The sequence below is a fragment of the Mandrillus leucophaeus genome, unplaced genomic scaffold (genome assembly GCF_000951045.1).
Source record: "Mandrillus leucophaeus isolate KB7577 unplaced genomic scaffold, Mleu.le_1.0 Scaffold402, whole genome shotgun sequence".
NCBI lineage: Eukaryota > Metazoa > Chordata > Mammalia > Primates > Cercopithecidae > Mandrillus > Mandrillus leucophaeus.
Window position 1 is genome coordinate 852,647 of NW_012104277.1, and position 13,259 is coordinate 865,905.

General features: G+C 37.9%; 1 protein-coding gene across 1 annotated transcript in view; it reads left to right on the forward strand.

Moving 5' to 3' along the window:
- Positions 1–6,193: 6,193 nt before the first annotated feature.
- Positions 6,194–13,259, forward strand: part of LOC105548187 (chromosome unknown open reading frame, human C15orf43) — a 24,012-nt gene continuing 16,946 nt past the window's right edge. The window contains exons 1-4 of the mRNA XM_011992093.1: positions 6,194–6,267; positions 6,381–6,462; positions 7,807–7,946; positions 10,866–10,927. Of these exons, the coding sequence (XP_011847483.1) occupies positions 6,204–6,267; positions 6,381–6,462; positions 7,807–7,946; positions 10,866–10,927 (348 nt within the window). The 5' untranslated portion in view covers positions 6,194–6,203. The remainder of the gene's footprint in view (positions 6,268–6,380; positions 6,463–7,806; positions 7,947–10,865; positions 10,928–13,259) is intronic.

Genomic DNA, 13,259 nt, shown 5'->3' on the forward strand with positions numbered 1-13,259 from the left:
TCAAAGTGAGTTGTTCAGCTTCCAGATGTTGGGGAATATCTCTATGTTTTACCTCTGTTAATTTCTAAATTAGGATAATTTTGGTGAGGGAACATATTCTGTAAAATTTTAAATTTTAAAGCTTATTGAGACATGTTTCATGACCCAGTATATGCAAATTCTTGGTAAATATATTGCATTTGGACTTGAAAGGATATTTATTCTCAACTTTTAGGATTTTCATAAATATTACTTTGATTAAAGTAGTTAATGGCACTCATCAGATCATTTATTTTGAAGTGTTTTTTTTTTTTTTTTTTTGGTCACCTCTTCTATTAATTGCTGCAAGATTAGTGTTAAAATCTCCAACTATGATTTTGGAGTTTCTTTTCTCCCGTTAGTTGTTAAATATTTTATATCCTACTTCTGTTTTTAGGCACATGTATGGCAATAATTTTTACATATTACTGATATATTGACACTTTTAACATTATTAACTGTCCTTCTTTGTCCCTTTTGTCTTGATGTTCGATATTTACATTGAAATTTTTGCTTATAATGTGCATGGTATTTTATTTCCCACTTGTTTAATTTCATCAATCTGTGTCATCATATCTAAATTTTGTACCTAATAGACAATAATTCAGTCGTTTCTTGCTTTTATATTCTGTCTGGTCTTCTATGCTTTTTCGTTGGGGTGATATACCTATTTACATTTAATGCACTATTGATATGGTTCTATTGAGGTCTGCATTTCACTCTTGTTTTTCTATTCCCTATCCAATTGCTTCTCCTTTCATCTTTATTATTTTTTTCTTGGGCTTTTTGTTTGTTTTGTATTACTTTTTTATTGTGTTACTTTTCTGTGTTTTCCATCTGTGAAATTAAATCATATATTGAATTCTTTCATTTCTAATAAATGTGCTTGACATAGTTTGGCTGTGTCCCCATTGAAATCTCAACTTGAATTGTGTCTCCCAGAATTCCCACGTGTTGTTGGAGCCGCCTAAGGGGAGGTAATTGAATCATAGGGGCCGATCTTTCCCGTTCTCCCCTTGTGATAGTGAGTAAGTCTCAGGAGATCCGACGGGTTTATCAGGGATTTCCGCTTTTGCTTCCTCCTCATTTCATCTTGCCCTCACCATGTAAGAAGTGCCTTTCACCTCCCGCCATGATTTTGAGGCCTCCCCAGCCACATGGAAATATAAATCCAACTAAACCTCTTTTTCTTCCCAGTCTTGGGTGTGTCTTTATCAGCAATGTGAAAATGGTCCAATAGAATGCTCAGTGCTAAGAATTTTCCTCTGATTTCTACATTATATGAGCCCATGGATGCTGATCTGTAATATTTTATCACTGTTTTTTAGAATTTTTCCATTTCCCCTTTGACTCCATAGTTAACTTTTACTTTTATTCCATAAACAATTTTTAAAAAATTTCCATGGGAAAGAGTCTTTGTGTTTGTGACTTTGCTAATAATTTCTAGTGTCATTGAATTGTAACTAGAAAGTGTTGTTAATAATATTTGTACTTATGGAACTTGCAGATATGTCTTTATGATCTATTATATGATAATTTCTTGTGACTATTCTATGTGTTCTTGACAAAGTATATTCTCTAGGCGGGGCATGGTGGCTCACGCCTGTAATTCCAGTACTTTGGGAGACCAAGGTGGGCTGATTACGAGGTCAGGAATTCGTGACCAGCCTGGCCAACATGGTGAAACCCCCTTCTCTACTAAAAATACAAAAATTAGCTGGGCGCAGTGGCACCCTCCTGTAGTCCCAGCTACTTGGGAGGCTGAGGCAGGAGAATTGCTTGAACCAGGGAGTTGGAGGTTGCAGTGAGCTGAGATTGTTCCTCTGCACTCCAGCCCGGGCAACAGAGTGAGGCTGTGTCTCCAAAAAAAGTATATTCTCTAAGGGTGTAATGTTTATATTTATTCTTACGATTTTCCTTATTGATTTTATGATGTTTAGGTTTTCTATATCCTTGGTTATTTTGTCCACTTAATGTGTGTTGTATTGAGATTAGTGTTTTAAAGTTTCCAATGATGAGAGCCTTCTTAACTACTCATTAGTGCCTCTGTGGTTTCTGTTTACGCAGAATGTGATTTGTTTTACGCAGACATTAATAAGTAGTGTACCTTCATCGTGAATTGGGTTTTAGCATTAAAAGCTTGCTTTCGCCGGGCGCGGTGGCTCACGCCTGTAATCCCAGCACTTTGGGAGGCCCAGGCGGGCGGATCACAAGGTCAGGTGATGGAGACCATCCTGGCTAACGCGGTGAAATCCCGTCTCTATTAAAAATACAAAAGAATTAGCCGGCTGTGGTGGCGGCGGGCGACTATAGTCCCAGCTACTCGAGAGGCTGAGACAGAAGAATGGCGTGAACCCAGGAGGCGGAACTTTCAGTGAGAGCCGAGATACCGCCACTGCACTCCAGCCTGGGCGACAGAGGGAGACTCCTCCTCAAAAAAAAAAAAAAAAAAAGCTTGCTTTCTTTGTCTTGCTTAATGTTTTGTGTACTGAATACTATTTACACAAGGATCGCGATCGCTATACCTTGCTTTTTTAAATGTTTTCATTTGCTTAATATGCCTTTGTGCTTTTTTTTTTTTTTTGGGGGGGGACAGTCTTGCACTTGTCATCCAGGCTGGAGTACAATGGCACGATCTCGGGTGACTGAAACCTCCGCCTGCTTCAAGCGATTCTCCTGCCTCAGCCTCCTGACTCACTGGAATTACAAGCACCCGCCACCACGCCTGGCTACTTTCTATATTTTTAAGTGGAAATGGGGTTTCACCACGTTGACTAGGCTGGTCTTGAACTCCTGACTTCAGGTGATTTGCCCACCTCACCCTCCCAAAGTGCTAGGATTACAGGTGTGAGCCACTGCACCTGGCCATGCATAAATTTTTAACCTTTCTTAATCACTTTGTTTTTGCTGTGTCTCTTATATTCTGCAAATATTTGGGCTGTGTTTTGTGATTCAAAGTGGTCTTTTTTTGGTAGTTAAGCCATTCATATTGATAAATATGACTTTTGATAGATTTGGCCTTAACTGTGTCACAATATTTTATAACTATGTTTATTATAATTGCTGTTTCCTTTTCTACAAGTCCTGTATTAATTGCTTCTGTATTTAAAAAAATTTAACTTATTCTACTTTCTTCTTTCCCTCTCTCTTCTCCTCCCATTTTTAGTTTCATTATTTTTAACTTACACAATATATAAGATTTCCATATCAGTGAGGATTTCCCAGTAATATTTGTTTGGATGAAGCTCATCCTGTAGTTTCTTCAAGAAAAGCTTGTAGGTAAATGATTTTATATGTTCTTATATCTTTAATACTTTCTTGTGTAGTCCTGGTACTCAGAGGTTAGTTGGCTGGATATAAAATCCTCTGTATATTAGAGTGTATTTTGAATTTTGTTACTCACCTTATGATTGTTTTCCTTTGTATGTTGTTTTTGAAAGGTCTGATAGGCTGGGTATGGTGGCTCACGCCTGTAATTCCATCACTTTGGGAGGCCGAGGAGGGCAGAACACTTGAGGTCAGGAGTAAGTAAAAATTATTTAAATCAGTCTAAGAGTGTTCATAAATTATTTAAATCAGTCTAAGAAATTTTCAAGTTCATGTAACTTAAGTAAATCATTAATAAACAAATAAAACAATCAGATCCAATATACTTTGACTAATTCAAATCTCCCCAAATTAAATAACTATGAATCAGAATAAAATTCTAAGCCAACTCTTCAAATAGAATAAAATTTATTCAAATAAGCATTTGTGGATATGAAAAGCCAATTGAGTCAGGTATCTAAAAAATGAGAACAAAAATGGGCAAAAATATAAGGAAATGAAAATATAGTTAATTGAAGCCGGCAGATAAATGAAAGAAAGACAAAGTTATCTCCTAAAGAAAAAGGGAACCACAAGGACACAAAAGAGAATAGACTCAAATGAAAATATAATGACTAGCATTGAAGAAAGGTAGAAAAACAACCTGGAGAATGAAAATGACATAAGGAAAAAAGAGGTCACAGAAAAGTCGTAGAAATCAAAGTTTAGCAAAGGCACTATTCACAAAGTTGCCAGGAAAAAAGTAGTGAAACAATGGAATAAACTAATAAGAGATAATATTTAAAAGTATGTTGCAAGAAATTTTTGCTGAAATAAACTTGAGGCAACTGAGTATTTGGGAAAATTCTCCTGAAACAGTAAACTTTAAGTCATAAGCTAGTAAAATCATTAGCCTTTATAGATTTTGAAGGAAACAATATTGACAAGAATGTACATTGAAACTTGTTATGGCTAAAAACAAATATATTAATGTAACTATGCATGTATTAGGATAAAAAAGGTGAAGAATAGTTTACAAGTGTGAAGGGCACATGAAGTAAAATGGGACATTTAAAGATAAACTCTTCCTGGTCTTCAAGAGAAAAGATCACACAAAACACCTTTTTTTTTTTTTTTTTTTTTTTTTTGAGATAGAGTCTTGCTCTCTCGCCCAGGCTGTAGTAGTGCAGTGGCACGATCTCGGCTCACTGAAACCTCCACCTCCTGGATTCAAGTGATTCTCCTGCCTCAGTCTCCCAAGTAGCTGGGACCAAAGGCATGTGTCACCACACTCAAATAGTTTTTATATTTTTAGTAGAGACAGCATTTCACCATGTTGCCAGGCTGGTCTCAAACTCCAGAAATCAATAACAACTAGATAACTAGAAAATCATATGTACTTGGAGATTTAAAAACATTTTGCATAATCCACTAGTCATAACACTCATATGGGAAATCTGAAAATACTTTGAATTGACCAATAATAAAAAGACATCTCAAAAACATGTGGCACAGATTTCAAAGGAAATTTACAGCTTTATATGCACATATTAGAAAAATAAAGGATGAAAAACAATCATCCAGTTCAAGAAATTAGAAAAAGAACAGCATTTTTTTTTTTTTTTTTTTTTTTTTTTTGAGATGGAGTGTTGCTCTGTCATCCAGGCTGAAGTGCAGTGGTGTGATCTCAGCTCACTGCGACCTCTGCCTCCTGGGCTTAAGCAATTCTCCTGCCTCAGCCTCCCTAGTAGCTGGGATTACAGGCACCCGCCACCACACACAGCTAATTTTTGTATTTTTAGTAGAGACAGGGTTTCACCATGTTGGCCAGGCTGGTCTCGAACTCCTGACCTCAGGTGATCCGCCCACCTCGGCCTCCCAAAGTGCTGGGATTACAGGCATGAGCCACTGTGCCCAGCCTAAGAACAGCAATTTTAAAGAAAGAAAAATGGAAGGAAATTATAAAAAGCTAAAATTAATGATATACAAAAGAAATATATAAAGAGAATATCAATAAAACCAGAAGTATGTTCTTTGAAAAGACTAATACAATTGACAAAGTTCTAATGAGACTAGGAAATAAAAAAAGGGAAGGCACAAATAACCAGAATGAGAAATGAAAAAAAATTGTCAGAGAGCTGACTAAAGTAGGAGGAAAAATTTAAAAACAAGAAAAACAAAAAGAAAAAAAAAGAACCATGACTAGAGCTCTCACAGATATTTAAAAAGATAGTAAAAGATTTTATGGACAACTTTATATAAACAATTTTTTAATGTTTAAAGGAACACAATACTAGAAAAATATAACTACTTATCACAACTATTGTAAGAGGTGGAAAACTGTAAAAGGAAAACAATTTTGAGTAAAACAGAAATTTGAACACTGGTGATTTGACTATATTAAAGAACTATCTTTTAAGTGTGATGATGGTGTCGCGGTTGTGTGTGTGTTTTTTAAGTCCTCACTTTTAAGGGATTCAAAGTGAAACGTTTATAGATGAAATGATGAAATGAATTTTGCTTCAAAAATAATACTTGATGCTGCAGACTCTGCCCTATGCCTGTACATACACAGCATGGTAACTTTGTTAATATTTAGGGTTAACACTCGCCACCTCAAAATTTAAAACAAAGTCAACCAAACAACAAAAAACCCTCACCAACTCGAGTCGCTCTCCTCCTTTTATCAGGGCAAGGCTGAGAGGCACCTAAGTGATCCGGATGAGCAGTCAGAGACCGTCCCTCACCTGAGGGCCTCAGGCCTTTCCCGGCCGTTTCTCTTGGGAACCAATCATTGAGCTTGGCGTTGGCCCTGGAACCAATCAGGGATCTCAGCTCTGGGGCCTCCTCTCTCACGTCCGCGCAGGCTTGGCGACGCCATGTTTCAAGGGCAGCGCGGTTGGTTTTGCCGCAGCGTTAGCCGGGATCTGAGGCAATTCTGGGGTAGGAAGCTGAGTGGAAGCAGCGGGTTAGGTGGTGAGGGGAGCATCCTCCTCTCTCTGATGCTTTGGGTCCAGGGCGCTTGATAGGTTCACCCCGTGCTCTTACCTCCACAGTGGCTGAAGGGGGGACGATCAGTGACCCGCGAGCCGCCGACTTCTTGTTCAGCTGTGATGCCTCGCACCCAGACACGCTGAGGTACTGAGGGCCACCTGGCAGCGCCACTTACGTTAGGATGAGCCGGGAGTTAGGGAAGGAAGTTGCAGTCCACTAATACTGATGAGGCGGGGCGCCGTGGCGGACACCTATAATCCCAGCTGCTCGGGAGACTGAAGCAGGAGAATTACTTGAACTCGGGAGGCAGAGGTTGCAGTGAGCCAAGATCGCACTCCAGCCTGGGTGACAGAGCAAGATTCCATCTCAAAAATTAATAAGATAATAAAATTTAAAAAAAATAATGTTGACGATAGGGTGAGGCTGGAAAAGGGCAAGTTTTCAGTCCTAGATTTGAGGGAAAGAAATAGACAACCACCTTTCCTGTCTGCTGCAGTGTCACAGGCTTCTCCCTGGTCCTCAGGCCTCTTCCTGAATTCCAAGTGTGTGTTTCCAGCTGCCGCTTCTACACCTGCGTGTGGCGCCTTGAAGGCCCCTGATATTCAATGTCTAAATCAAATCTTATATCCCTTCATACCTGCGCCAAGGCCTGTATTCTCCAAAATTTTGAATAACAACCCTACGCCATGAAACAGTCAGTGGCCGAATACCATGAATTAGATCCCTGTAATTGTTCTTTATCCTCACTGCCACTAACTTAGTAGCACCTTAATTCCCTTTTGGACGGGACTATCAAAATAACTTCCTAAGCTGTTACTGTGCCTCGAATCTGTTCCCTGAGATCCCCCTTCGCAGGGCTGCAGATTTTGTTTACAAACCAGACATCAGATCAGGGCCCTACCACATCCTCCTTTCCCCACTCCCCCCTCCACCCACCGATTTCCTACAGATTTAGATCGTGTCTGTGCCTACCTTGTTTATTTCCCAGTTTTTCTCACGCCTTCCGTAGCCCAGTCAACCCGAACTGCCATTATTGTGCCTTCACGCATGCCTTTTTCTTGTAATGCTCTTCGTATCTCCACCTGTAGAAAAGATGTTGCTTTCTGTATGTGAAGGTTTTTCTGACTGCATGAGCGCTCCTCACCTCAGGATTAATTGATCCCTATTTATAGCAATGACCATGGAGAAGACCCATAGGCTGCTAGCTCAATCCACTGTTGATGCCTAGTAAACACGACTGTTTTAGATCCAGTTTTCTAATTCATATGGTCATTAACCAACCCTGTAAAGCTGAGATGTGCCAGATATAGGCCCCCAGAAAGTAGTATCTTATGCCATACATTTTTCCTTCCTTGCCAGAAAAGGACACATAGATGTATGCATCAGTGTAGTCGTCTCCCTACTTCCAGTTATTTATTTATTCTTTTGGAAGGTTGAATACATTCTTGTTTGTTTCATAACCTAAAATATTTCCTTTCTTTCTCCTAGAATATATCAGAGCCTTGATTACATAGAAGATAATGCTACAGTTTTTCATGCCTACTATCTCTCTGCAGTAGCTAATGCCAAAATAAAAACCTCGGTGGCTTTGGGTCATTTCATTCTTCCTCCTGCTTGCCTGCATGAAGGTTAGCAAAGATCATTCAGCCAATCCCTGTCAGACAGTCAAATCCGGCTAATCTCTGTGAAACAGCCAAATTCCACTGTACTTATTTTGTTCTCAGTCACATATTTTTAAATTTTGTATCTATTTAACATAAGTGGAAAAAGCATAGACTTTCGATCAATTTGCCTTGGGTGTATATCCTGACTTTGTTTATGTATTGTTTATTCATATTCATTGAGCTCTTCCTGTGTGCCAGGTTGCAACCTGGGTAGGTGCTGGGGATTCAGTGGAGAGACAGACAGACGCAGATCTTTCCTTCACAAGCTAGGGTCTAATGCTTACTAGTTTTGTGATCTTTTAGCAAGTTACTTCTCTGAAGTTGTTTTGAGGATAAAATGAGATAATAGGCCTGGCGCGGTAGGGCATGCCTGTAATCCCAGCCCTTTGGGAAACTGAGGCAAGCAGATCACTTGAACCCAGGAGTTCAAGACTAGCCTGGGCAACAGGGTAACATGGTGAGACCCTGTCTTTATTTATTTTAATAATTTCCAATTATTTTTAAAAATAAGATAATGTTTTAAGGTGTCTGATGTGGTGAGCATTTAATAAATGTGTTCTTTGCTAGTTTTGAATCTCTTCATTATTTTCCTAATTTTTTCTTCTGATATTTAAAGATTGGTTATGATAATAAACCCATGTATTTGTATTTTTTAAAATACACTTGAAAGCACTTTCACATCAATTTTTTCAGCACCCCTAGAAAATACGATGGGGAACTAAATCAACTGCTTCTGAGATTGGTTCTTTTAGTTTTCTCTGCTTGGAACACCCTTCCTTATCCTACCCAAATCCTGCCTATTTTTTCTGGGCTAACTTTATTATTATTATTATTATTATTTTGAGATGGAATCTTGCTCTGTCGTCCAAGCTGGAGTGCGGTGGTGTGATCTCAACTCACTGCAACCTCCACCTCCTGGGTTCAAGTGATTCTCCTGCCTCAGCCTCTTGAGTAGCTGGGACTGCAGGCACCCACCACCACACCTGGCTAATTTTCATATTTTTAGTAGAGATGGGGTTTCACCATGTTGGCCGGGCTGGTCTTGAACTCCTGACCTCAAGTGATCTGCCCGCCTCAGCCCCCCAAAGTGGTTGGAATACAGGCGTGAGCCACTGCGGCTGGCCTTGGCTAACTTTACCCCATTGATAGGTTTTGTATTATTACCCAATTCTTGATATGTAGCTTGCCTATCCAATAGATATCTGTTCATCTCCAAAAAGACAGATTGAAGCTGAGTACATATTCCCAGTGAGGAGAGTATTAAAAAGAAAAGAAAACAAATAACTTAAAAATTATTTCTATAAAAGAGCCATTAGAAACCCCAGAGATTTGGTTCCTTCCATAGTCGATGTCCTGGTGAAACCTACTTATAACACTAAATTGTTCTAAGTGGTTACACAAATCGATTAATGACTGGATAGGGGAATTGATTTTAAAAACTACTTGTGCCAATCAATGAATACCCACCTTCAAGGAGCTTATATTGTAGAATGGCTGTGATTTAATTTATCACTCCTATTTACTTACATGATTTTAAATTATCACTTCTATTCTGCCTTTGAGTTTAGCATCTTATATTAACATGTATTTAAATTTTCAAAAATCTGTTTTAAATGAAAACGTGCTTCTTTTTAAAAATTAAAAGCATACCTTTTTTAATCTGCCTATTGTCTAGTAGAAGCGTGAGATGCAAATGTGAGCCACATATGAATTTTACATTTTCTAGTAGCCACTTTAATAAGAATAAAAAATAGCTGGGTAAGGTGGCATGCACCTATAATCCCAGTTACTCTAGAGGCTGAGGTGGGAGGATCCCTTGAGCCCCCGAATTTGAGGCTGCAGTGCACCAGTATCACCCCTGTGAATAGCCACTGCATTCCAGCCTAGGCAACATAGTGAGACCCCCTTCTCTAAAAAACTTAATTACATAATTAACTGAGTATAATTAATTTTAGGAATGTATTTTATTTAACCTAATACATCTAAAATATTATCATTTCAATATATAATCTATAAAAATTGAGATACCCTACATTCTTTTTTTGATACTAAGTCTTCAAAATCCTGTATTTATTTTATACTCACAGCACCTCTCATTTTGGATTAACCACACATTTCCAGTGCTCAGTACCTACATGTAGCTAGTGGCTGCCATACTGGACAGCAAAAGTCTAGAGTAATACCACCTTTTTTGTCCTTTTGGCTACTGCGAAAACTTTTGAGATCATTGAGTTTGGATGATGACCTTGTCCTTTGACATGTGGACCATTGTAGAATTCCTGTACTACCATGTTAACTAGACATATTGTTCATCCACCCTTCTTTTATATCTATATAGGTATCAATATCCATAGTTATATAGACATTAGATATACATCTAATATATCTAATGCATTATATAGATACATATGCATTATTATATATAGATATATCTATATATGCAGATGTATATCTATATATGTATACTATATACATCTAATGTATAGCTAATGATACAGATATAGATACTGATATATATCTAATGTATATGTAGATACAAATATAGATATAAGAGTGGATGAACATACATCAATGATATATATATACACACACACACACATCTAATGTATATAGAGATACAAATATAGATGTAGATATATTCTAGCAGGAAAAGTCTACAACAATGATTAGCAAAGTGTATTAGAGTCATCTGGAGAGTTTCTTAGAAAAGCAAATTCCAGAGCTCCTCCTCAAAGATCTGATTCAATAGGAATCTGCATTTTAACAAGCGTGTTATGTGATTTTGTTGAAAATAGAATAACACTGGCCTAGAAATTTCAGACTTTAAGCAAAATTCGGAAGGTTTAAAAAAAAACAGTATTGGATTTGTTTTTCTCATCACAGAAATAAGAAGAAAAATTGGTAGTTTTATTTGGGAACAAGACCAACATTTTCTGATAGAAAAGGTAAGAGTAAATTAAGGTACTTATTTAGAATCGACAGTTTCACATTTTCTGAAAGCGAAGTTATCTTAAAACGTTTACTTGTGACATGTTAGCACCAGTGAGTCAGATTAAGAGATAGATAGATAGATTGATTGATTGATTGATTGATTGATTGATTTCGAGACGGAGTCTCACTCTGTCTCCCAGGCTGGAGTGTAGCAACGCGATCTCGGCTCACTGCAACCTTTGCCTTCCGGGTTCAAGCGATTCTCCTGCCTCAGCCTCCCAAGTAGCTGGTATTACAGGCATGTGCCACCGTGCCCGGCTAATTTTTGTATTTTTAGTAGAGACAGGGTTTCACCATGTTGGCCAGGCTGATCTTGAACTCCAGGCCTCAAGTGATCCTCTCACCTTGGCCTCCCAAAGTGCTGGGATTACAGGCGTGAGCCACTGTGTCTGGCCCAGATTAAGAAATTTAAACGGCATGCTGTTATTGAATATTATTTGATTCAACTTTGTTTTATAGTAGTACATTAGTAAAGTTGAGGTTATTTTGTATAAATAAAATTATTCCCATAAGAAACTTGAAAATTTGCTTCTGTTAGTAATAAGAGAATAATCGGTGCATAGTATTTACCAGTTCTTTAGTGCCAGTATAGACTGTGATTGGTTAATGCCTGTGATGTGCTGTTTGTTCAATGTTTTGGATAACACCCCTCAATAAATGTGTACAAGAGTCTGTCTGAACCTATTCTGGTTTGGGGGCTGTGTGATTAACCAAAAAAAGAAAAAAAATGTGTACAATACTGGAAAAATAGCTGTTTTGTAGCTTTTGCCATCCTGCCTCAGATTCACTTATGCTTTTGACTTACTTCAAAATCTTTCAGTAATAGCCAAATTTGGGAACAATTGAGCTTTAAAACGAATAATGACAATAATGGATTATAATATGTTAGGTAAAAAGAATCCATGTGCTTGCTTCAGCGGCACACATACTACAATTGGAACAATATAGAGATTAGCATGGCCCTGCGCAAGGATAACACGCAAATTCGTGAAGCATTCCATATATATATGAGATACTCCAAAAGCAGACCTAAGGAAAAAAGGAAGGACAGAAGGAAGAAAGGAAAGAAGGAAGAAAATAAGGAACAAAAGGGTGGGATAAGGAAAATTTTCCTTTATAAAATAGCAGCTAGTAAATATAGAAAGAAAGATAAAATCGAAAATCACCATTTTTAAAACCCTCAATATAATAATTGATTTAGATAAGGTCATTAATGGATTCTAAACCCATGATCTCAAATTATCACCCACAGATTGGTTATTAGTTCCAAAGTTAAACAGTGTACCTTTACAATGGAGAGATCTGGCTGGCACCACTTTAACTTAGCAAACTTAGCATCACCAATATTGGAGAAACCTTTCAGTATGTTCAGTCTGATATGATATAATAAATACACAGTATTATCTGTGTAGTATTCTTGTTCAAAACACTTCACCCGAATTTAATTATGAGTTAACATTCAGACAAATCCAGAATATGGACCATACTACAAAACAATTAACTGACCTGGACTCTAACATCAGTTAATGTCATCAAATACAAAAAAAGCAATAGGACCATAGTAGATGAAGAGACATAAAAAAGAGGAATAAAAGACATTTGGAGAGCAATTGGGAAAATGTAACAATGAACTGTATAATAGGTGATACTGTGTTACATTTTATTTTCTTAAGCGTGATAGTGGCATTGTAAAGATAAAACAATGTATATTTTTAGAAAACACATGCCAGGTATTAGAGAGTGGAAATGTCATATCTGCAAATGTTTTCAAGTGGTTCCACAAAAATAAAAAGAGAGAGGAGGCACTCAAGGTGTCGGAAATGTTAACACTTTGTGAATCTAGGTGAAAGATATATGGTATTTATTGTACTATTCTGTTTTGTTTTGTTTTGTTTTGTTTTGTTTTGTTTTGTTTTGTTTTTGAGATGGAGTCTCGTTCTGCCGCCAGGCTGGAGTGCGGTGGTGGGATCTCAGCTCACTGCAACCTCCACCTCCTGGGTTCAAGCAATTATCGTGCCGCAGCCTCCCGAGAAGCTGGGATTACAGGAACCTGCCACCACACCCAGCTAATTTTTGTATTTTTAGTAGAGACAGGGTTTAACCATGTTGGCCAGGATGGTCTCAATCTCCTGGCCTCGTGATCCTCCCGCCTTGGCCTCCCAAAGTGCTGAGATTACAGGCATGAGCCACTGCGCCTGGCCTATTGTACTATTATTTAACCTTTTGGTAAGTTTGAAATTTTTCACAATAAAGAGTTAGGGAGAAAATCTTTCACTTTTATTTTTT